At 36.5% G+C, this 24358-nt stretch overlaps 1 protein-coding gene across 4 annotated transcripts in view; it reads left to right on the top strand.

Annotated features, from left to right (window-relative positions):
• The window catches only part of USH1C (USH1 protein network component harmonin), a 52880-nt gene that overhangs the window by 13846 nt on the left and 14676 nt on the right, over positions 1–24358 (top strand). For 2 of the 4 annotated variants that reach the window (XM_054068365.1, XM_054068363.1), the window contains exons 5-15: positions 1592–1700; positions 1804–1828; positions 2552–2609; positions 3335–3438; positions 4703–4787; positions 5190–5249; positions 5533–5589; positions 7162–7304; positions 7916–7981; positions 10810–10934; positions 13690–13766. In XM_054068365.1, coding sequence (XP_053924340.1) covers positions 1592–1700; positions 1804–1828; positions 2552–2609; positions 3335–3438; positions 4703–4787; positions 5190–5249; positions 5533–5589; positions 7162–7304; positions 7916–7981; positions 10810–10934; positions 13690–13766 — 909 coding nt within the window. Of the gene's footprint in view, positions 1–1591; positions 1701–1803; positions 1829–2551; positions 2610–3334; positions 3439–4702; positions 4788–5189; positions 5250–5532; positions 5590–7161; positions 7305–7915; positions 7982–10809; positions 10935–13689; positions 13767–14525; positions 14576–17347; positions 17501–17868; positions 17986–20279; positions 20526–22462; positions 22520–24358 lie in introns of all 4 variants that reach the window. The other 2 variants (XM_054068366.1, XM_054068364.1) reach the window with 2 other exon arrangements.

Genomic DNA, 24358 nt, shown 5'->3' with positions numbered 1-24358 from the left:
TTTCACTAACTAAAGACAAAATCTTGTTCTGTTGACGTTAAGTCTTGCAGCGGTCAGGGTGACATTTTGACACATTTCACATAATAAATATTCCTAAGAAATGCTACTGGACAGCAGTAGAGCCAAAATCACTTTCTTTTTATGGAGATCAAGGTGCAGAGGTGTAAGAGGGTATTGTTGGTAGTTTGTTGTTAAAGCCATTCCCTGGTAATCACTTGTCTACCATAGTGTACAGAGGAATCATTTGCATTGCCTAGTGGCAGAGAGTGTGCACTAGTTTTCACACAGCCATGTCATGTGGTTCACATTAGGTGAAAGTCTCTCCTTATTACGCTATAGCCACGGCCAGGAATTTTTCAGTGTTAACTTGATCAGTTTATAAGGATACAGCCTTAAATGAAGTGGGCAATGTCTCCATCACTAATTTCTTCCCAGTCTATCTAGCTGACAGGATCATTAGGTGGAGTTCATAGAAACTGGGATATTTTTATTCTAGTCGTTGTGAGATATCAGATTAGGCTTTATATTGGAGGAAGCGTAGCCTTTTGAAATACAAGCTTTCCAATTATGTTCTGTTGTTTCATCACCAGATAAACATTAGCTCTGTTAGTTCTTCTGTGTATTCTGATAAATAGTATTTGAAATTTTACAGAAGCAGCTGAAACTTTACGCACCCTCTCTTTTCTGCACCGGTAAATTGATCACTGCCAGGGAATGTTCTTGGGGTGCTGCCATCTGATTGCTGATAAATGTTAGTGTGGTCCCCGGTGTGGCCTTTGGCCTATTCCAGCAAGCCCTCTCCATGAATTGCAGTTCAGGTGATAATACATGGCAGGGGTGATTCCTATAGGTCAGGTTACATTGAGCTACTCTGCTTTATAAGGATTGTTCTCTGTGCTAGAGAATAGTCTTTATATTGAATTTATGTACCTGGGCATATGTAGTTTCTGTGTAAAGCTGGCATAGTTTTGGATCAGACCATGAGTCTTAGAGATAAATTGAATGCACTGCATAGATTTGTTTCTGCAGTCTTTTGTTTCCAGATGTGCTACTTACTTTTTTCATACAGTATGCTAATACAAAGATGCTGGAGGAGAGTTGTTGGGGGATTTTTTTCTGCTCTCGTTTCTTCATGAGAGTTTTGTGGTCTATTGTTCTGTGATTTGTTCAGAACAACATTGAACTTTTTGGAGGCAGGTAGTACACAATGGCAGTGAGCGTTCTCTTTTAAACTAGTATGGTAAAAGCAAACTTAAACTGCTGGAGTATAAAGGAAGAAAATACCTCCAAAATTATTTGAATTGAAATATGGTCACTTGCATTAAAGATAATCTGTGGAGTGCAAGTCTGATGTGTAGAGACTAGGTATTATTTATAAAATTGTTATTTGGCCGTTAACTTGTCCTTTTGATGTTAAATACTAAGTTCAAACAGGTACAGGTGAATCTGATCTGGACATGACCTGAAATTAAAAAAATCTTCAGGACTCAACATTATCAAACATCTGCATCATAATGATCGCCAGATCACATCTTTTTACCTTTTATTGTGAATTCACAGTTTATTTTTTCTTCTCACTTTCATTTTTGAGGTTGGAGATGAGATAGTTCGCATAAATGGATATTCCATTTCATCATGCACACATGAAGAAGTCATAAACCTTATTCGTACAAAGAAAATAGTTTCCATAAAAGTAAGACGTAAGTAACATGAAAAAAAATCACTGTATCACTGAAATTGGTTTTGGTAGATTATTGGTGATCTGTTGAAAGTGTTACCTAAAGGAGTCTTTTTCTTTTCCAGATGTTGGCATGATACCTGTCAAAAGGTAATGGTGTTTAATTTGAAAACAAATTAGATTAAGCATTTTCATGTAGTCTCTTCGATATCCAAAGAATCCATCTGTTTTTCTGTGCATTTGAAAATGTGTTAATGGGCATCTCCATAGCCAATTAAAATGTCCCATCCTTTGTGATGAACAGGCAGAAGTCTTACTTGATGAATCTGACTTTTATGCCAGTTGCCTACTTAAATAAACCAATTTCTAATTCCCTACTGTTAGTGGATATTACCTGGAAATTTCATTATCAATGCACCGAGCTTAACAGAGCTCCACTGTTTCTCTGTGTGTAACATTTGTGGACTGCTTCAGAGCTTAGAAAAACTTGAAATTATTGTCCTTTTCCAATTTTTGATGGAAAGTTGAAACTTCAAGTGGAATGTTTGAGAAATGTTAATGGTGAGAGGTGTCTGTCTGCATAGACATTTATATAAGCTGTTCAAGTTGTTATTATTTTGACAGTCTTTCTCAGTGTTTCCCAGAATTGTTTCACTTGAGGTTTTCTCAATTTTATGTGACCAACTTTGCTAATATAGATAATTTTATGCTTGTTTGATGTTCTGTTTAAATTGCTGGAAAATAAAGCAGTTGTTGTGACTAGTATCCAAGGGAACTTCTGGATGCAAAATAGGAGGCCACATTCCAAAGTAGCAACTTGAGTACATTCACGTTTATTTATCCCTATTAATTTAAATCACTTTTTCTTTGCAGTTCAGCAGATGAACCCCTTAAATGGCAGTATGTGGACCAGTTTGTGTCAGAATCTGAGGTAAGACATCAATATATTATTAAGATGTCTTCTGGGAAATCTCTAGTGTTTCTGAAACTCTTGTCTGACCTTATCACAGAGGTTATTGTATGTATTTCTGTGATGCAATATCTTGTTACAAGTGTTGTCGTAGAAACATCTTTTCTGATAGTAAATTGTTCTAATATCATTAGATAAGGAAAGGACAGGATACAAATGAAATATCTTTTGCTCGTTAATTAGTACTTTATTTTGCTTGAGCTTATTAACAGGCTATAGTTCTATTGTATAAATCTTTAACAGATTATTTGGCCTATCTTAGCTATATCAGCGGAATGACAGGTACAAATGCAGGTGGGTTGCAGCAGTGAAAAGAGAAACCACAATTACCATTCTTTTGCTTTCAGTCAGTACTATCATGTATTTTTCCAGCTCTTTTGTCAAGGAACATCTAAAATTATTATTTTGCCATATCATTTTCCTCTATTTTTCCTTTGCTCTTTTCTGAAGACAAAATTCTACTATTTAAACAGTCTTCTCCAAACGGAAAGATAAGTTCAGTCTTTCACTTCAGCCATGCAGCTCCACTGAAATGACTGTACTTCACATTCATCTCCGGTAGGACCTCAGAGGAATCTTGTCTTGATTTTGGCAGGGTTTGATCCTGGGTTTGTGAAGTTTTGTCGTTGTCTTGATATGAGTGCAACAGAGTGACATCTGCAGCATTTTTTTATTTCCCCCTATAGGAAGGAAAGGGCAGCGTTGCTGGTCTTGCCTCATCTGGAGGGAGAGACAATAAAGAGAAGAAAGTCTTCATTAGCTTGATTGGCACAAAGGGCATGGGATGCAGGTGGGTATACATTTCTTATTTAATGTCACTGTTTTGTTAAGTGAGACATCGAAGGCAGTTATTTCCATTGTTCCTTGATACAATATCACCAAAATGGAAGATCCACACTGAATCAGGAAGACAAGTAAACAGACAAAGCGTAGATAAAGCATAAATGCAAGTTACACGTTCTGAATTAAAACAAAAAAAACCAAACCTTTTAAATTTAAAAATAAGAGCAGCAGGCTGGAAGAGACATGATGCAAGTAGTTGTGGAATTGCATTTTTTAAATGCTTTTACTTTTTAAAATACTTTTACGTGTTGCTCGGTGATGTAGTGTGTTCCAGCAGTGTCCACTGACAGGTTCGCTTCCTGAACTTGGATAGCTTTCTGTTGCCCTTTTGGAACTGAAAAACCATCACACAGCTATATCCAGTTCCTAAAAGTAATGTTGAATTTGCAAGGTTTAGAAGATGCTTCTCAGACTCCTGTCCTTGCAGCTAGTTCTGAAGCTTTTGAGGTAGATGGGATATTGTGGGATTTGTTTTAGATTTAGGGAGGTATAATTAAAGTTATTGAGATTGAACTGCACAGAGATTTGCTAAAGCATAAGTTTTCTTTCATATTATCTGGAAGATTTAAAGGTTTTGAAGAAATTATTTACAAACCTGGAGAGGCAGTTCAACATCACCTGCTGGATATATTATCTATAGAAATCATTGCTATGTTTGGGCCCAGCTAGGACGGCGGCTTAGAGTTTCCAGGCTAGACGTTGGTGCCTGGTTGAAACAGCCTTCTTGCTTCTAATAAGTAATACTGAAAAATAACGTTGTACTACACATAGTATTCCGCTGTTTAGTGAGTAAACCTAAAGCAATTAGTAATTCTTCATTGTGTTACGTATTTGCTTTTAAATATCATTAGTGTCCCAGTCACTTAGACGTTTTAGGTCCGTATACTATGTTAATTTCAACATCGAAGGAAAAAATCCAGAAGCTCAAGTGTTTTTTCTTTTAGCTTTTTCTTAAATCACAGTTTTGTGCTGTAAAGGATAGAAAAGAAGCCTGATAAACCATTGTGTGTTTACGGGCAAATGTCAGTGTTTGTTTCAGAGCAGGGTAATACAACAAAAATATTTTTAATTGGAAACAAATTATGAGAAAACAACTAAGACTTCTCACTGTATTATACTGTATTATTCTATAAATATTATCCTACAAATGTTTTAATATGTTATAATTAAATGTTAAATGTTATAATACAAATTTTTTTGTATTATACCAGTATTTCCAGTGGCCCAACACAAAAACCAGGCATTTTTATCAGCAGTGTTAAGCCGGGTTCTCTTTCAGCAGAGGTGGGCTTAGAGGTAAGTATGCCACCTTCCAAGGTAGTTACCACAAGGAAATCTAGTTTAGTATTTACTACTTCAAGGATTTTGAATCGCTGTGAAGTAAAAACCCCACAACTAATAACGATGAGAAAGAAAGACCTTGTAGATACATTTCTTTAATTTTAAGACCATGAAAGTTCCCTCTTGGGTCAGACCAACAGTCCATCAAGCTCAGTATTCAGTCTCAAACAGGGGCAATAGGAAATACCAATACAGGAGGATGTGCAAGCCTGGCCAGTTTCAAGTCTGTTCCCCTCATACTCTGGCAGTACCTATGATTATTGCATTAAGAATGTTAGAGAGTATATCTCTTTTTGTTTTCATTTAATATATGTACTAATTTAGCATGTCTACTAAAATTTGGGTTAATTCCTTTAGGTTGGTGATCAGATTGTTGAGGTAAATGGAGTGGACTTTTCTAATGTAGATCATAAAGAGGTAAGATCAAGTTTTCCAAATTCTTTGAATTTGTAGTTGTCAGCTTATAAAGCATCTGTCTGGTTTCTCTGGCTGCAAAAAATATGTTTTTACACAGGGCTACTTAACCAAAGTGGTTGTGCATTGAACATGGGAATATTGAGATTTGAATATCTATCACCCTTTTTTAGTTCATGTACATCTTCTAGAAAATCCAGCCTTCACAACCAGCATCTTTCATGCTATATATACAGGCCTTTTATCACTTAATTCAGACTGATTTTTGTTCTGTTTTAATTTGCAGGCAGTCAGAGTGCTCAAAAGTAGTCGTACTTTGACTATCACTGTGGTAGCAGGTGCTGTAAGTAGTATATTTATAAAAGCAGAAGATTTGTGGGCAAATAAATGGTAAAAATAAATAAATAAATAAGAAGTAAAGCTGTGGGGTTTTTTTGGTAATATCTGTACCATTGAATTCTGTAAAACCAGGGCTATGTTGAGTGGCTTTGGATTATTTTATCGATATCTACCTACAGTATTCCCAAATAAAACAATTTAATTACTGTGGGCTGCTGCAAAACTATTCCCTTGATAAGAAATGGAAATTAATTTTATTGTAATGTTTTCTTATGTTTGAGAGCTTCTGTTCTAATAGAGAATTGCTTCGCTGAAACATGAAATGTGTGTTGCATTGGATTCAATTAATTTTTCATCCTGAACAGAACTGTATGCCTGTGGGGCGTAATTGAAAGCCAGCTGAAATTGGTTAAATCTTCCCACTGACTTCAGTGTGACTTTCAATAAATGTTTTAATGTTTTTGCTGCTTTAATCCTTCTTATAGTAAAATGTGTAGCTATATACAAGAGGATATGAGTTCTGTACACTTATCAAAGAAGATGGTTTTTAATTGCTTTGCAACTGAATTAAATAGGGAAAACAAGATTTAAAAAATCATTTAAACAGCTTCCTAAGGGTTCGTGTATAATATGTAGCTATATTAAGGCATTCATTGTTTAATTAAACTAATCTTATAGTAACAAAAGATGCTATTGCCCAAAAGGCATTGTAGACATTGTTTAAACATATGCTCCAGACTAGTTGATTAAGCTTCAGGAACTCAGCATCTTAAGGGCTCAGTTTCATTCGCCAGATACGTTACCAGCTGTTAAAAAAGATGGGATCTACTCCAGGATATATTGCTGCAGTTGCATCCTTAAAATGGTGAATTGTTGCAATGCTCCACCCTGCTTCACCTTGCGTTTCTCTCCTTTCCTCAACACTGAGGAAGAGATTACAAAAGGAAACAGCTTCTGTACTCCTTTTTATTTGGTCAACAAAGACTGTGGGGCAAAGACATTGTTCACTGCCTGGTTTTGTTCGAGCTGCCTACCTTTGAGCATAAGAGACATGAAAAATCCTGCCTTCCTAATTAACATGGGTTTTAAATTTCATTAATGAAAATTAGACAAATGTCATCAAAGTGTTTCATAAAGAGCACCATGGAAATACCTTTCCTGAACAGAAAGTAGTGCTGGTATCTCAACTGTAAAATAAATGAAACAGTAACAGAACCGACTGAAACACATCAACTAGATCACCTTTTTGGCAATGTAGGTTTCCCCTGTATTTGGATTCCCTGAATGAAAGTATGTTTCCGCAGCAGCCAGGAACAAGAGCATTAAAACACAGGAACCGTGGTGTTGTCTTCCACGTTGGGATTCATTCAGTGTGCTGCTCTCTAGCATTGCATTGTTCATTTATATTTCAAGAAAGTATAATGTGGAGCGTTTTTCTGGCTGACACACTGAGCATGTCTTGGGTCTGGCCCCTATGCTATCGTTGCTGAGTTTAGTGATTGCATGCCTTTAGTGAGGTGAACTACATTCATGACACTTTTTTCACAACTGATTTGGGTGGTGGTTCTGATTGCAGGGAAAGGAGCTGTTCATGACTGAAGAAGAAAGGCAGAGAGAAGCACGTCTCCGTGAGCAAGAACGCCAGGAGTTAATGCATCAGAAGCGACTTGCGTTGGAGACTAACAAAATCATCAAAGAGCAGCAAGAGAAAGAGAGATTGTAAGGACTTTGTATAGGACAGTCTGAAAAATTAGCTCGGGTTTGGAAAGGGTATGGAAGAAAGAGGCAACAGTAAGAAGATTCCCAACTTAGATTAAGTTAATTTTTCTGCTGCAGGGTCTCTGTTTGTGCTTATCCGTTGGTGCTTTTGATGTTCTGAGTTTTCAAAGCTGATATCCTTCAAACATACCTTGAGTAGAAGGGTCACTTTGTTCTCCGACTGTCATACCCCTACGGTTCAGTGTGTTATTAGTTATTTTCCTGATGCCATTCCCTCATCCTTTTTTTTTAGCAGGATAGTTAAAATGTTATACTCTTAGAATAACACACTACCGAACCATCTCAGGAGGAGATAGTGACTTAGAGAGTTAAATAGATGATAAGCTTTTATTATCCAGATGGTCATGAATATCCTCAGGGTTCCTACAAAAGAATATTGAACCTCTGGTATCCTCTATAAAGATGACTTTTAAAAAGGAGTGTTTTTTTTCCCCAATTCATATCTATTTGTTTTCTATATCTTTTAGTAACTATATGCTGACACACTTTTTAGAAGTTCTAACTCATAAAATGCTATTTTTGTCACGGCGTCCTAATTCCTTTTATTATAGAAGAAAACTGGAGATTTCCCAGAAGGCTGCGGAGGAAGAGGAGAGATATCGCAGAGAAATAGAGCAGTAAGTAAAAACCTTACATAGGCTATGTGCTGCCTGAAAAAAGGGTTTTTATATATTAGATATGGCTGAAAACATTCTACGTGTTCTTTCAAGTGAAATTGTGTAATAATTCCATTAACGTAGGGTCCAATGCATATGGGTAAGTACAGCATGGTTACAGAATAGGAAACTGATCTGAAAACTGGCACCCGCAAAACATGTGGGCTATGGTTATAATGAGTTCATTGTGACATTGAAGTTGATTTCTTATTTAAAAAATGTTTTATAAATATATAAGAAACTTAAAATTAAGAAATTTCCTCATCTCAGAACTTGTTTACTCTGTGGTCATTGAACCACTACATTTAACTCTCACATCACAAAAAAGAAGTGAATACTGTAAGGACGTGCATCAGGGAAGAAACTGAAGAATGACTAAAGAGTTGGAAAACATACCTATACTCAGGGGCTTGATAACAGATCCACTTAGCTTATATTTTAAGAAACAAAATCCCAGAACAAAACACAGATAGTTTGTTCATGATCTCTAAGAGTGTTCACAACGTGGAATGTAATAATCTTTTTTAGTCTGTCAACCAGTTCTGAAAATAAAGCTACGTAGATTTAGACTAAAATAGGTACATGATGCTAATTGTCTTGTGCAGAAATTTCAGTCATGATAAGGTTTTAAGTAGTTTTTGCTTTTCTAAGGATAGAATTAATTAAATTAAAATTGTGGCACCGAAAGCCTTAAGTTCTATAACCTATTTTACTCAGGAAATTGATTTGTGCTATCAAAGTCTATTCTGGTTTTAAAAATCTGTGATTCTAGTTAATTTTCCTTCTAGATGACATTAGGAAGTTTCATGAAATATAGTGTGGAATCGCATAACATCTGTTTTGATGCGGCCTTTTAAAGCAAAGATTGAACCTAAAGTATTCAGCTTTGCACCTTTGACATCTTAAACAGTTTTTAATTCATATTCATTCAGTTAAGTCCCTTTTCATTGAGGGGGGAATTCTCTAATAGAAAAAGTGCAGTGATTTCTGAATCTGTGAGGTACAAAAAAGAATATATTTCCCAGCTGTGGACTCTACTGCAGCTTGTGGATGAATCCTTTACATGTTTTTCTTCTCTAATTCCTGTGGAATAGATAATATCCTGTTCTTTGTTGTGGTCTACTGTAGAGATTTCTGCAATAACCATGGAAAGCTTCTGTAAAAGCAGAACATTACAAGTGAAAAATGATTCCATTCTCCAAATCCAGATTGCCTGTCATAATGAATGTATCCTTCTGCAATAAGTACATCTTTACTCACTCAGGGAGGACTTTGACTAGGTTGCCTTGAGGGCGGTTCATTGTAAGGTCTAGCACATCTTTATACTTCCTTGTATAATTTCCAACTGCTGCTGGAGCACTTGTTAAGCTTTTCCATATAATAATCCAAACTGTTAAATCAGCATCAGCCTCATTGGTGTAAAGGAGGAAGGAATGTAGTATAGGAACTTAGATTTAATCTGAAGTTTATATTTAATAAGCAGTTGTAGGCACGCAGTTTCACTAGAATGTAATTCCTGTATAACCACTTTGTGAGGATGATGACCCTTTGCTCCGTTTTTAAAACCCTTTCTCCAGGAATTCCTTGTGCCCTTTATCAGTATACAGCATGTGTTGTAGGAGAAAAATTTAAATGTGCTTTAATAGCAGAGGTCCTTCACTCTGTGTACTTCAAGTTACGTTGTAACCCCATATTTTGTTTAATTAAAATGAAATATAAAAACAAATCAAAACATTCCATCCAATGTTCCCTGCTACTGACTGTGTTTCCAAGTTTAAATACTGACCTCAGCTGAAGGTTTAATAGTGCTTTGACCACATATGGATGTTTTTTTTATATTTATCTTAGCAAATATAGAAATGAAAAAGATAATCCAAGTATAAATAGCATCATATATACCTACGACTTGGTAAATGTTGACACTATACATCAGCTTACCAATTTAAGGCAGGCAACATTCAAGAATAGGTCTTTGATCATTCAAAGGCACCATATGTGAAGCTACAAGCTTTGGGTTACACAGCAGTTCTCTTGTGACCTGCTTGGGATTTGCTGAACTGTCCTTCAAAATGTGGGAGTTTTTTTATCACAGTGCCTTTTTAGATGCCTTCTAGGTAATTTACTTGTTTCATGATATGAGCTCCTTTGTCCTGATGTGTGGTAATTTGACTTCCCCACTTCCCCTGAACGCTGAACTTAATGTGGTTTACATCTCAACAGTATTTAGTTTTTTTCATGAAGAGTCACTTATTAGTGTAGCCTAGAACCGCGTGTTTAGGAAGCAGTCATCAAAATGGAGATAAGCAATAGCAATAAGACGCATGTCTTTTAGGTGTAATTTACCATTGTAACATCTGATTTTTAGGCCTGTGGTAGACATTTTCTCTTACAATTTTAGTTAAAACTGACTGGTTTTCCTATAGATACTTCTCATTTCTAAAAATGAAAAGGTGAGAGGTGGTTTTTTGCTTCAGTTCAGGTGACGGTCATTACTGTAATGATCACTTTGGGCCTAATATCTGTGCATCTCTTTATGTAACTGACTAAGAGTTCCCATACTAAATAAGAATCTTTTACTCAGTTACGTTATATTTTACATATTATCATGGTAGCTTAGTAAATGAAAATTTGATAAAAGGATTTTTTGGGGGGAGAAGGGCAGATTATTATGCTTTATATCAAAGAGAAAAAAACCCAAACATACCGAACACTAAATAATTGTAATGAGTTTATATTGATGCTACTGTTTGCAGCTAGGAAATCTGAGTATACATTTTTTTTTTCCATAGGATAACAGCAGAGGAAGAGAAATTTAAAAAGGAGTGGGAAGAAGACTGGGGTCCTAAAGAACCTCCCAAATCTCTGAAAACTGTAACTGCAGAAGTGCACTCTGCCCCTCATTCCAAACACAAAAGTAAGTAATAGATTTCAATCTCCTTCCTAGGGAAAGTATTTGTTTCAGTCACATCACTGAGCTATATGGTATATAACACCAGTTTGTGTCCAAGCCAAGGTACCTAAGATTTCGTTATTTTCAGAAAGTTTATGATAGATTATTGGCTTTTATTCAACAAGTACCTAGCTCAGAAATCTGCATCCACTGAAACAGCCATGGTTTTTAGCAAGCAGCAGCAGGAAGAAGAAAAAAAGTCATAAAGCTACTAAGAAATCATCTGAAATGTCAACCTCTTCAGTTTGAGGTTTTGGTGCATTGCTTTCCATGTTGCTTCTGTTTAGTATGTTGCCTGTCAGTCTTTTCACAGAGCAGTTCTTGCATCAGTAGACTTGTGCTGATTTCCACTATGTACCCAGAATGGAAGTAGTGCTGCATTTTTTTATATGATACGTTATTATGTTTCTGTGACTCTGTGGATGAGCGGCTATTCGGATATTAAATTGTATACATATGAGTACCTTTATCTCAGTGAAGGAAATATTATTTATAGTAATAAGTAATATTTTAAGTTTTATGGGTGCTTTCTTACTGGGTTTTATTACTTTTCAAAATGAAAATTTGAAGAAGAGGAGACAAGTGTTTGGTTTTGTTCTTTCATTTGGAATTATCTTTGTACTTTATGTGTTAATCATGTTGGCACATAATTTAACATCATTTTTATATTTGAGAAGAGATCTTGAGAGGTCAAGTGTTTGAAGGTAGAAAACTAGTACTAGACTTGCAGTCTTGTCTGGAGTGAGTAAATGCATGTTGTACTATTTCTATTGTTATCTTTTTTCCTTCTCCCTTATTCTAAATCAATGTATTATGGAGGGTGGAGATTATGGTATTGAATTCTTTTGCCTGCTTGCTTCTAACTAAAAAAGAAGGTATGGTATCCTTGCTTTTTACTTGGATGAAATTAATTCAATGTTTGGTTTTCAGAAAAATCTAAAGATCTTTTCCCTTATCTCTTTGGCAAGACCTTGGTCCTCTCTTACTTGGGCAGTCTTCTGGGGTTTGTAGGGCATGTCCTGAAGCTCCCTTGTCTCTCTTCCATGAGGAGGGTTAAACAACTTGAGTAAAAAACATATTGAATGTCATAAAAAAATGCAAATCCTGCTTCTTCAAATGTGGATTACATGTAGATTTTGCAGTGTCTTTTCCTTGCATTTCATTTTTCCTATTCCCTTATACTATCATTTTCCTTACTGACTCTGTCTATCCTCCCTGTCCTCTTTTCTTCTGTTTTTTTCTCTTTTCTTCTGTTTTTTTCTTTTCTTCTGTTTTTTCCTCTTTTCTTCTGTTTTTTCCTCTTTTCTTCTGTTTTTTCCTCTTTTCTTCTGTTTTTTCCTCTTTTCTTCTGTTTTTTCCTCTTTTCTTCTGTTTTTTTCCTCTTTTCTTCTGTTTTTTTCCTCTTTTCTTCTGTTTTTTCTCTTTTCTTCTGTTTTTTTTCTCTTTTCTTCTGTTTTTTCCTCTTTTCTTCTGTTTTTTCCTCTTTTCTTCTGTTTTTTTATCTTTTCTTCTGTTTTTTCCTCTTTTCTTCTGTTTTTTTCATCTTTTGTTCTTTTTTTTTTACTCTTTTCTTCTGTTTTTTTCCTCTTTTCTTCTGTTTTTTCCTCTTTTCTTCTGTTTTTTTCCTCTTTTCTTCTGTTTTTTTCCTCTTTTCTTCTGATTTTTTCCTCTTTTCTTCTGGTTTTTCCTCTTTTCTTCTGTTTTTTCCTCTTTTCTTCTGTTTTTTTCCTCTTTTCTTCTTTTCTTTTTCCTCTTTTCTTCTTTTCTTTTTCCTCTTTTCTTCTTTTTTTTTTCCTCTTTTCTTCTTTTTTTTTTCCTCTTTTTTTTCTGTTATTTTCCTCTTTTCTTCTGTTTTTTAGCTCTTTTCACCCATGGCAGCAAATCTTTCACGAACAGTATGTGGTGTGCACAGCCTTGAAAATTGATTTGGTGTCACTGGGCACTCTGCTTCAGAGTTAGTCAAGAGACTGAGGAGGTTGTGTTTGTACACTGCAACTTTTCCATGATGAACTGCCCTGAAGTGTAAGTCTGATTTAGTTGTCCAAAGGAATTTAAGACACTTGGAGCTTAGCTGCAAGAAGTTAAATTGGAAGCCACAAATAGTATGTGAAGAGTGTGCTAAGATCAAACAAAGGAAGAAGTAGAAATTGTTTGTCGCAAAACTTAAAGGAGACTCGGATCTGTTCTGAACCTGATTATGTTATTGTTTGTGTGGCTTTGAGGAAGTTATTTAACTTTTCATGGATGAGAAACTGACATGAGGAGGTGTTTCTTCTACAACCATCTTCTATCCATTTAGTTTTCTGATTCTTCAGGACAGTGTTTTCTCCCTATAGCGTTTACCCCAGGGACAGCACTGTAAAAGGCTGCTATTTGGTTTTGAAGTTGGATATATCAGAATTGCTGATGGCTTAATTACAGGAAAAGCCACCTACCTCTGCAGGCTTCCCTTCATAGCAGAGTAGACTAATTGGCCATATGTAGATCCTAACTGGTTTTCAGGGTTGGAAGAGGATGGAATTCGATTTGAGCAGCACTTTAGTTGTTGGTTTGTGTTTTGTTTTTTTTTTCAATTATGTGGATAAATGTCCTGTTGCTAACTTCTTTTTGTTTCATGGAAACTTCTAATCACACATTGCTGATCATTTTCATTTCATGGGAACCTCCATTAGACTGTCATTTCTACCTCCTCATTCCTTTCATTCCTTTGTTTCTCTAGTAGATTTAAAGGGAGTTGCACATGACCAACTTGAAACAGATGGCATGGATGAAGTGATCATGAAGCAGGACACACAGGTTTGCCGCTCAGCCTTAACTTCCTATCCTGATTCAAATTCTTCTACTTCATTTCCTCCTGACAGTCAGTCTTGACAGTGATCTGATCATTTGGTTTTGTTAGGGCAATATGTGTGGTCCTTTGGTAAATGATGACAGGTTACGACACTGTTACTGTCATTGCTTTCTAAAGATACCTTGATGCAAATAAAAAAATCTACCAGTCCTTTAGAAAAATGATTATATTGAGAGCTGTGTGTGATATCAGTATTTCTTATATAAACTTATGGTATTGGATTATTTTGTATGTTTTCACTTACCGATGTTTTTTTTAAAAAATTATGCGCTTGATTTGAAATATTTTATCCTAGGAAATGGAGCTTTTCTTGTCTCCTCAAACGTCAGTGTTCTGCCATGAGTTGAATGAGTTTGAATATCTATTTCATTTTAAGAAGTGGTGTTGTAACTAGTGCAAAGTAGGACTATGACTGTAGAAATCTTAGCAATATGTGTGGCTGTATGGTTTGTATGAAGATTACTTGTTGCATTTGCTTTGTTTGACATAAAATGGATATCAGTAAAATAAGGGTAATTTATAACTAAATGTACCAGCGCATTTGGTCAAGAAGTCGTCCGAGATCTTGTTGTGTAATAACGAAGCTTTGGTGTTGTGCCTTCAAATAAATTTTCATCAGTTAAACATATCACCATGGATTGATCCGAATCTGAACTAGCTCTTCACTTTTCTTCAAAAAGCAACTTTTCCTTTACCTTTTTTAGCTTTTGGATGGTTTTATCGGTATGACGGAAAATTTCCCACAATCCGCAAGGTACAAAGTTTGATATGTAAATTTGTTTGCTGTGCATTTGAATTTTAATTCTCTTTTTCTTCTTCTCTGTTATTACTAGACATTCTTTAGAGTTGAATGCTTCTTCTAATGTGTGCACAAATTAAGATGCATTTGGGATGCATCTGCTTGAGAGTTTGTCCTTTTGAAATCTTTGGACTTTTCAAGTTTTGCCAGCTGCAGTGGGAATTGTGTGTCAATAAATTGCAGAAGTTGTTCAGTATAGGTGGGAAGTGCATGTCTTTGTTCTCCAAAAGTCTTCAGAGCAATGCATTTAAAAAACCATATAGACACAAAAATTCAATGAAAACCAAGTATGTGGTTCCCAGTTACACCTTTGCAAATCTTCATGTAAGAGGGATGACAAAGGCAAAAGGCTTTTAGACATGTACATCATACAGAATGAGCAAAAACACCTGATGAAAATCTTTAAACCTCACTAGAATTCTTGTTATCTGTAGAGCTGCTGCTAGGTATTGCAATTTCAATTTATTAGTTTCAAATAAAATAACAGCAGGAATAAAGTATTTTCTTTCTTTCAATGTATCCTAGCTGTATTACAGGGTTTGTGGTTGTTATATGTTTTGGTGTGTGGTAATTAACTGGGGTAGAAATGACAAGAAGAGCTCCTATGTCTGTCTTCCGAGAACTCAAGGTTTCTGAGGAAGTCAGGTTTGTCTCACAGACAGAGTATTTGTGTCACTATTTGGGACTATTACTTTAACCATCTGTGTGGACGAAAAATGCTTGTTCTCCTTAGCAGAGAACAGGAAATGATGGTACACTGATACCATTTTGTAATGCTAGCAACTATGATTTGTAATGGATCTGTAACTTGTGTGAAATCCAATACGTGGGATTTCTATATGAAGACACTGTTATGAAAACTCAGTCTCTTCACACAAATAGGTGATGTTCTGTATTGACAAAAGTAGTTTACAGAGCATCCAAATACCTTTTCATATAGTAATGGAGATCTTGCCCAGTTCCTGTTGAACTCTACTACAGTGTGGAATAGAAGCTTGAAAAGATGTACTTTTAATCTTTTGTTTTTAGAAATATTTTTAAAACAAAGTGATGAATTTTCATCATAATCCAAACTGCTAATTGATTCTTTTGTTTTATTCTAAAACCAAAATTTCACTCCGTACTAAAAATGTCTCTAACTGAAGTTAACTGAATCCATGGGGAAAATGGATGGAAAGGATGACTCATCCTGTTGTATCTGAATGCTGTGAATGCAGCTGACATTGATATATGTTCATATTCTGGAACATTTTGTCATGTGTACTGCTTTGTGTGCTTTTAAAGTCAGTAATTTTTCAGATGTTGATACCTAGCAGATTAACCTGCCAGATGTTACGTTTAGTAAACAGTACTAAATGTATCTTCTAATTTATTAGAGTATAAGATAATATCAGCAATTGTTATTAAATTACAAACTAAATAGCCCTGAATAAGACATGCCAACATATTTATATTAAACATTAGTGTGGAAAAACTAGATATTTTACTTAAAGTTCTTTTACTTTTTGTCTCCAAAGTTTATTGCCTGTTTCCTCCCACCACCACTTGACCATGAAGCAATAGACGATATCCTGCTGAACTCAGTGGTACAACATTCCAATTAACTGCTTGGCAGGGAGAACTGTCTTTTTTAGCTGCCAGGGCAAATGTCTGTTTTCTGAGGATTTATTATTGATATTACGTGTAAAAGGTGGAAGGAAGTCAAATAATGCTACTTAAGGTGAAGCATGTTCATGCTCTGAATTCTCAAAACCACCATGAAAACTCAGATAATGAGCATAGCAAAATCAAAGCCTAAGTGTGGCCTATCTGGGCACTGGCAGTTATTCACGATAAGTGGCCAGCTGCTCCTCCTTTTTACACTTTCATAATTAAAAGGCAAATATGGGCTTTCCAATGTGAGCTAGGCTCCACCAGTACATGTGGGAGAGGGTAGCAGAAATGTAACATCATTAGAGTAGAAATAAGGAGCAGGGTGTATTTTGAACACAACAGGAATGGAAGTTTCAAAAAAGACTACATGTTTTCCCCTTTGGTTGCACTCTACATGTAAAATTTTAGAATTGCTTTCTGCTGGATTAGTTCACGAGTGAGTAGATTCTGTCCAGTGCTTGTAGGAGCTACTTGGCCTTCATGATACAGTGTTCTTCCTGGGAGCAATTAAGTTCATGCTCTGATCTAAGCGTTTCCTTTGTAATTGCTTATTTCGGTTATATTAAGGCATGCAATGCTGGTTTTAGGACACGTGCATGAAGATATTCTATGCATAGAATTTTCACATCTACTAGTACATGAGCATCTGTCACCTGAAAGCAGTTGGTCTTGGTTTTATATTAAAATGCCAGACCAGAGAGATGGGAAATCAAGACCTAACCCAACTGTTTGAATATTCAAAGTTTTGTAGTGGGCCTGTGTGGCCTAATATTGTAACTGCAGAGGAGAAGAAAGAAAAGCTGAACTGTCTGATCTTGTCCAACTTATGTTAATATGCACAGGCCTCCAAGTAAAGTTGAATTTCCTGCAAATTACTGGGGAAATGGACTTCAGATTTTCTCTTGAAAGACCATTCCCATGCTTACACAGACTAAAATTTTCAAGACAGGTGGTCATGTACTGAGCTTGAAGTTTGCAGTGTTTTAGCTAATGTAAAAATCTGTTTAACTTAAAAATAAACCAACAAAACTAAACACAAAATAAAACCAAAAATGAATCACCAAAACTGCCCAGAAAGGGAAAGAACGAAAGAAGTCAAAAAGTGACAGCCTATGTGAACTGAGGAAGAATAAAAAGGAAATGGAGTTTGAGCAAAAACTTGCCAAAGAGAAAGAAGAAATGTTGGAGAAAGAAAAACAGCTGAAAATAAATCGTCTCGTGCAAGAGGTATGTTGTGTTGTCCTATCAAGTGCAAAATTATATTGAAAGAAAATGAACTGAGTCTTCAGTGGAATTATCTTAGCAGGACACTTGTTTAATTATGTCAACTATAATTAAGTTTAAAAAAATAGCTGTTTCATTGTAAAACTCTGTTCCTGCATTCACTTGGTTTTACAGTCAGTTTTCACCCAAATGAGAATACCTCTGCAGATAGTGAGTATCTGTCTGTAGTGATGAGGGACAGCAGAATAGGAAATAGTTTCCAAAAGCATTACTAGGTTTAAAACTAATTTTAATGGCATGTCATACTCTTGAAAGATACGTGTACTGACTGTACCTATAACTATTTCTCATGCACTGATGTTACGGTTAAGGTATCTGAGACAGAACGAGAAGACCTGGAAGAATCTGAAAAGGTGCAGCACTGGGTGGAAAGACTTTGTCAGACACGGTTAGAACAGATTTCCTCTGTGGAGAATGAGTCTCCTGAGGTAAAATTCTGACTCCTGCATATATTGCATGATATCAAAATAACTCACTAGTTGTCTCTTAAAAGCAACAGCTTTTTACCAGAGAAAAATGTCTTGATCTTTCCCTCTCAGCTTTCTTTCTAAGATGGAGAAAATATGTCAATAATTGATGAATTACAATCTATAGCATTTGCTATTCCTATATTTGACAGAGAATTCTTTTCTATTTAATTGCACCAGTTTTATTTTGTCCTTTTTAGTTATATCAACACCATAAAATTAACAGTTTTATTGGCTTGTGACCTGTTCGGTGTATGTGGGACATGCTACCAATAATAAAGCTGAGACTAGGATGCCCAGCCATGTTCTTTAGTATCCTATGAAAATAAGAACTTCTTTGATGAGTTCTTGGATGCTTCCTTGTAATGCATGGAATAGAGAGACAGGTTAAGAAAATGACAAAAAAGATAAGAAACTCCCAAAGAATAGAGCTTGCATTTGTGTTTTAAGTAGTTGCCTTAAATGAAGGGAGTTTAAGATAGTGATTGTGCCTTAGAGTGATGGTTCTAGATGTGGAGTGAGACTTTCCCACCATCCTGCTACTCTGGCTGTCTTCCAAGCACAGCTGCTTTCAAGAGGAACACTGCAATCTGCTGAACTCCCCTGGGATCCCTAAGAAATTGCAACCACAAAGGAGACCCTTGGGGAACACTCTCGGGTGAATTCCCTTCAGGTCAATGTGGAGCAGCTGATGTTCTGTTCTTCCTGGCCTCAGGCTCAGATCTGTGTGGCCCCTCAGTGCAGTGGAATAATAATGCTGAGTTTTCTTTCACTGCCTAAATTTGGCTGCCTGGTTTTCTGCCAGATCTTTGTCCCCCTTTGCTTTGTAAAATAAGAGAGAACATTACAGATTAAATTCATTATTGTCATTTCCAGAGCTCTACCTTGATTTAAGACAACCCATCTGTGTTCTTTTTGTTCCACTGATTCTTTTTTTACATATTATATAACTATTCCATTACAATTCTTCTACAAAACTACCCAAGCAGTTAAACTCATGTAAAATACAAACCAGAGTGCTTGTGGGGGATAAATGTAGCTGAAGAATATTCAAGTACCAAAGGCTTGAACTGCTACTAGGGTACAAGAGCAGTCAAGGTATCTTGAACTTTGCCAAAGAAGTACGTATTTTTAATACCCACAATGCATCTGATATTCATTAACAGAAATTTGAAATTCCTGAGGATCATGCAATTTCACAGTAGCCTAAAGTTTTGTTTCGATAGCTGCTTAAGCTTGTTTCCCTCTCTTCTATTAGTGTGTTTTTGTATTTACATCAGATTTTACTCCCTTCCCCTTATTTAATGGCGTGGAATTTCAGGCCCCATCTTCAATTACTTTGCCTTTCTGCAATCATATTTGCAAGAAGCAATTTGTGCTTTCTCTTAATAAGAGCTGAAGAGGCAAGAGTTGTGTTATTTTGTTATTTGTCCTGTGATTCTGAAGACTCCAGGCAGTTGCGTTTGTGGGGCAAGGTTTGTGTCATGCCCCTTCCCCCAACAGCCAAGGCTGCTGCCACAGCACTCCAATTTTCTTTCTAAACTGGAATCACAAGTGCTTTTTAGAAGACTTCCAGAGAAAAAGTTTATGCATATGAGGTCCAAACCCAAAAAACAAGACTGTGCCTGTAACTAGCTTTAACAAATTAAGAAAATTAACTACAATAACCTTCAAAGTAGTTCCCATCTGAGTTGACAGACAGCTGCTGTGATGCTGCTAGCGTTCAAAGCAATTAAGCAGATCAGTTTCTGAAAGGCTGTTGAGGATCTCCATAGTTTTTGCTTTCACTTTAACTGACAAAAAATGTGTTCCTTTAAGCATTGATGTGATCTTTGGGAAGAGGGAGCCATGTCTGGCAAGTAAGATGGGTGCTTATGCACAGTGATGGCGGTACTAGCTGAAAACTGTTCCACAGACAAAGTGTTGTGGTCTGCTGCACACTGATATTTTCTGATGGAGGGAAGGGAAGCATCTATATTTGAAGGTGCATCCACTTGTACTGAGTGGTCTAGTTGAGCCTCATTGTGACGGATTAGATCATGCTCTGTAACCATGTCTCTGTCTCTCCCCTCCCACTCTTGGTTCCCAAGCTGTAGGGTTAGTCTCTTTTGTTTTGGTTTGGGGTTTTTTTGTGTCGGACCTTATATTCTGTGCAGGAGCAGTTAGGCTGAGTAATGTTATAGAATTTGCCATTAATTTCTTCGGAGCTGTTGCAGGCAGATAAGTTGTTAAAATTTCTGTTGTATTGCACATAGTTGGCAAGTGGACGTCCTTCCGCTTCTCCTTCTGTCACATCAATGCGGCGTTTCGCTGGTGGTCTGCAGCTTCATACCACAGATCTTGATGATATAAACTTAGATGAAGTTGACAAGCCTAAACGTGTGGCACCACCGCCACCACCCCCCCCCACTGTTACTCCAGCATCATCAGTCCATCCTCTTCCTACATCAACTGTTCCACCTACAAGAGGTCCGGCCCTGGCAGTAACACCAGCTTCCCAGGTGACCTCATGATCTGTTTGGATGCATGCATCTTTACCATTCCCCTGCCTGGCCTCCCTCCCCTTCTCCGTCACTTGAGTTTATCTATTGGATCTACCTATCTGCTATATGCAATAGTAAAAGAAGGGATGAGGTTATTTCATTGTTTCATAGTAGTGAATGCAATCCAGAAGTAGTTTTATTTCAATTATTTCAGAATTTAAGTCATGAGGGTTTTGCTCACCCCTTCTATTGCACATTGTAACCCTTGGGCAGAATGTATTAGTTAAACACTCAAGTCCAAATTGCCTTTATAAAGATTTCAATTTTTGTTTCAAAGGCAGGCGGCAGATTTAACTCATAGTTAAATTTGAGAAAAATATCTATGTAGTGAAAATGACTTGTAACATTATTTTAAATATTTCATCAAATTGCTTTGTTAGGTGAGAAGACAGGACAATGAAAATTATCTTAAAATTAGAGCTCAAACATCAAAACTCCGAATTACCAGTAAAATAGTTTTAAAGGAATAGGAGCTGGTAATCAGGTTTGACATTTTTTTGCACACACGGGAGTTAGAGATTTCTCTGAGAAAACACTCTGACTTTCTCCTTATTACATTCTCACTCCAAAAGTAGATCAAATATAAGAAATACCATGCTGGATCTTGCTTTAGGAGAGAAATGGCAGCTTTTTCGTCATAATTTCTTTTGCTAAGCGCTGTAGTGGAATGCGTGTGTTCATTTTTGTAGCAAATGATTCTTATTTGTTTCAAACAGCAGAAGTTGTTCCCATACAGTCACTTCTTTCCTATGTAGTTTTCTGCATCTGCATGGTTTGACTGACTGCATTGCTGGGTTTAATTTTGTTTTGCATGTTTACTTGGAAATACCGGGCTTTGTGTTTGCATGATTCTTGTTGGGGTGGGGAAAGATATACAAATTAATCACTTCTCAGGGGAAACTGGCAAATTATTTCTATGTTAATAATTGTCCTAATGTGAACTATTAATTTCTTCATATAAACTTAAGCAGGCTTCTGATAGTGCTCAATCTATGTGGTTTAGGTGTTTGAAATGACAAGAATATGCTAGATCCACTGAAATGGAGATGTCAGATGTCCTTATAGATAACAGGTTTCGCAGATTATTTGCAAGATAAAACTTATGTGAAATGACACAAGTGTAGAAAATACTAGTGTTCAGAGGAGAAATAATTTCTCCTTACACTAATAGAAAATTTTCAGATAAAAGAAGTAATATAGGAGCTGCCATGGTGGATCTGACCCCAAACTCATATATTCCAATATATATTTCTGGCAGTTTCTCACTGCTAAGTATGTTAGAGATAAGAGGTTAATGAAAAAAAGGAAAATACATCAGGCAACAAGAACAGAAAAATAACCCAACCTTCAAAAATAAGTTAGATTTCCCCGAATACAGTTAGTGTATAGAAGGAAAGAACTAAGCTCTTAGTAAAGCATTAATACTGAGCCAAAGCTGCTTTGTTTATCAGTAGGTAACTCTGTGTTCCTGATGTGGTTTTGGAAATGGAAGAAAAATTAGAAGCTGGACAATTTATCCTTGCTGCTTCTTAAAACACTTTTTTAACACCACAGAAACGCGCAAGCAGTGCGTTTATTTGACTTCAGTGATTAAAGATTTTGGTTTTTTTTTTTAATGCCTGCTAGAGCTGAAAAATAAGACAACTGGATTTGCACCATAAGTTTATTTCGCTAATATTAATCAAACTGGTATATCTTCTCCAGGTTTTTTTTTCCCCAGGTCATTTAATTTCAAATTCAGCTCAAACAAATACCTGGCAAAAGGAATGAAATCCTGTTAAATACATTCTTGACAACTAACTACCAAAATATCTGGTAGAAACTGATCTGTTTCTCAGAATTATTATTAGCTCTATACTTTATATGAACTCAATACTAAGTCTGTTGCTGTTTAGGTTGTAAGAAACACCTCCCACGTCGGCAAAGTATCTTCTGTGTCAAGCAATCCGCTGGTATGTTACATACTCTTAATGACCGTAGTTTTATGAATTTCCCATGAGATACTAATGTCAAGGAAATATCAGGGGTTTGACTCTGCATGGCTAATTCATTTAAAATTCAGCAGCTGTATCTGTGTGCATGGATCCATTGCTGTGTTACAGGACACCTAGTAACTAATCTAACTCACCCCTAATGGTCTGAGGACCATCATATTTCAACACTTCAGCAACATACAGTCTGTGTTTGTGTGGTCTGTATGTCATGGAGCATATACTTTTTCTTCTGTCAAAATAGAAAAAAGGAGCTGTGACCAAACCGTATTTTAAACACAACGGGAGCTAAGAAGCAAGCTTCCTTCTCAGAAGAACCAATATTTGTTTGATAACTTTTTACACTGATTTTGATTCAGGATGGCCAGATGTCAGATTTCCCCTTTCTAAATTGTGCAATTTCGGGCAAAATCATCTAGTTCAAGTGCAACTTTAACAAGTTGATATCTCTGAACCTGCTAATTCTTTTAAGACCAGAAAACTTAACAGTACAGTATATTTTGTGATGTGGAACAGTATTAGTTGGGGGATATTCACAGGGACTTTCAAAGATCTGATTCCAAAACTTTATCTTAAATTGTTTAAAAAAGAAAAAAAGAAGACAAACAACCCCCACCCTAAAAGTTCCCCTATTTAAAAAAAAAAAACCAAACAAAACAACAAAAAAAAGTGGCCTAACGAATTTGCTGGAATCAATTCAAATACTTTCAGAGGATACAACTTGTACTAGATGAATGGTATCTGCAGTATATCACATTTCCTATGAGAAACATTGACCAGAGTGTGCTGAAACTTGCTGGGGTTAAGTCAGGAACTGAACCCATGGGGCTTGGTTTTAAACTCTTTTCTTTAATAAAACTATGCTTGACGTCAGTGGGAGTTTTGACTAAGTAAGAAGCGTACCATTGGGTTAGTACGTAGTGGATCATTAGGTTTCAGATGCCTCTGGGTGTCTGTACTTTGTGGAGTCAAGGGTAGGTAATGAGCATAACTAATCCTTGCTCTTAAATCAAGATAATTTAACTTGAAATTCTTTATGGAAAGTTGATCACTGTAGTCCTTTTGATTTTAATCTTCTTAGACCTATTTAGCCATAGGTTAGTTTAAATCCCATTTTGGGTTCACTGTGATCTTACACTCAACTTTACCGTTTTTTTGCCCTGTAGTTTCTCATTCAGTTAATTGCCTTTATGGGATAAATACCAAAAGCAAGGATGAGATTTTTTAGAATCATAGAATAGTTAGGGTTGGAAGGGACCTTAAAGATCATCTAGTTACAACTCCTCTGCCAGGGACATCCCACTAAACCAGGCTGCCCAAGGCCTCATCCAACTGGCTTTGAACACTTCCAGGGATGGGGCATCCACAACCTCCCTGGGCAACCTGTTCCAGTGTCTCACCCTTCTCATAGTGAAGAAATTCTTCCTAATGTCTAGTCTAAATCTGCCCCTTTCAAGTTTATATCTGTTCTCCCTGGTCCTATCATAGAATCACCAGGTTAGAAAGGACCTACTGTATCATTGAGTCCAACCATTCCTATCAATCCCTAAACCATGCCCCTCAGCACCTTCTCCACCTGTCCTTTAAACAGCTCCAGGGAAGGTGACTCAACTACCTCCCTGGGCAGCCTGTTCCAGTGCCCAGTGACCCTTTCCTTGAAAAATTCTTTCCTGATGTCCAGCCTGAACCTCCCCTAGCAGAGCTTGAGGCCATTCCCTCTTGTCCTGTCCCCTGTCACTTGGGAGAAGAGCCCAGCTCCCTCCTCTCCACAACGTCCTTTCAGGTAGTTGTAGAGGGAAT

The sequence above is a fragment of the Cuculus canorus genome, chromosome 5 (assembly GCF_017976375.1).
Source record: "Cuculus canorus isolate bCucCan1 chromosome 5, bCucCan1.pri, whole genome shotgun sequence".
Taxonomy (NCBI): Eukaryota; Metazoa; Chordata; class Aves; order Cuculiformes; family Cuculidae; genus Cuculus; species Cuculus canorus.
This window is presented reverse-complemented; position numbering and strand designations above follow the sequence as displayed.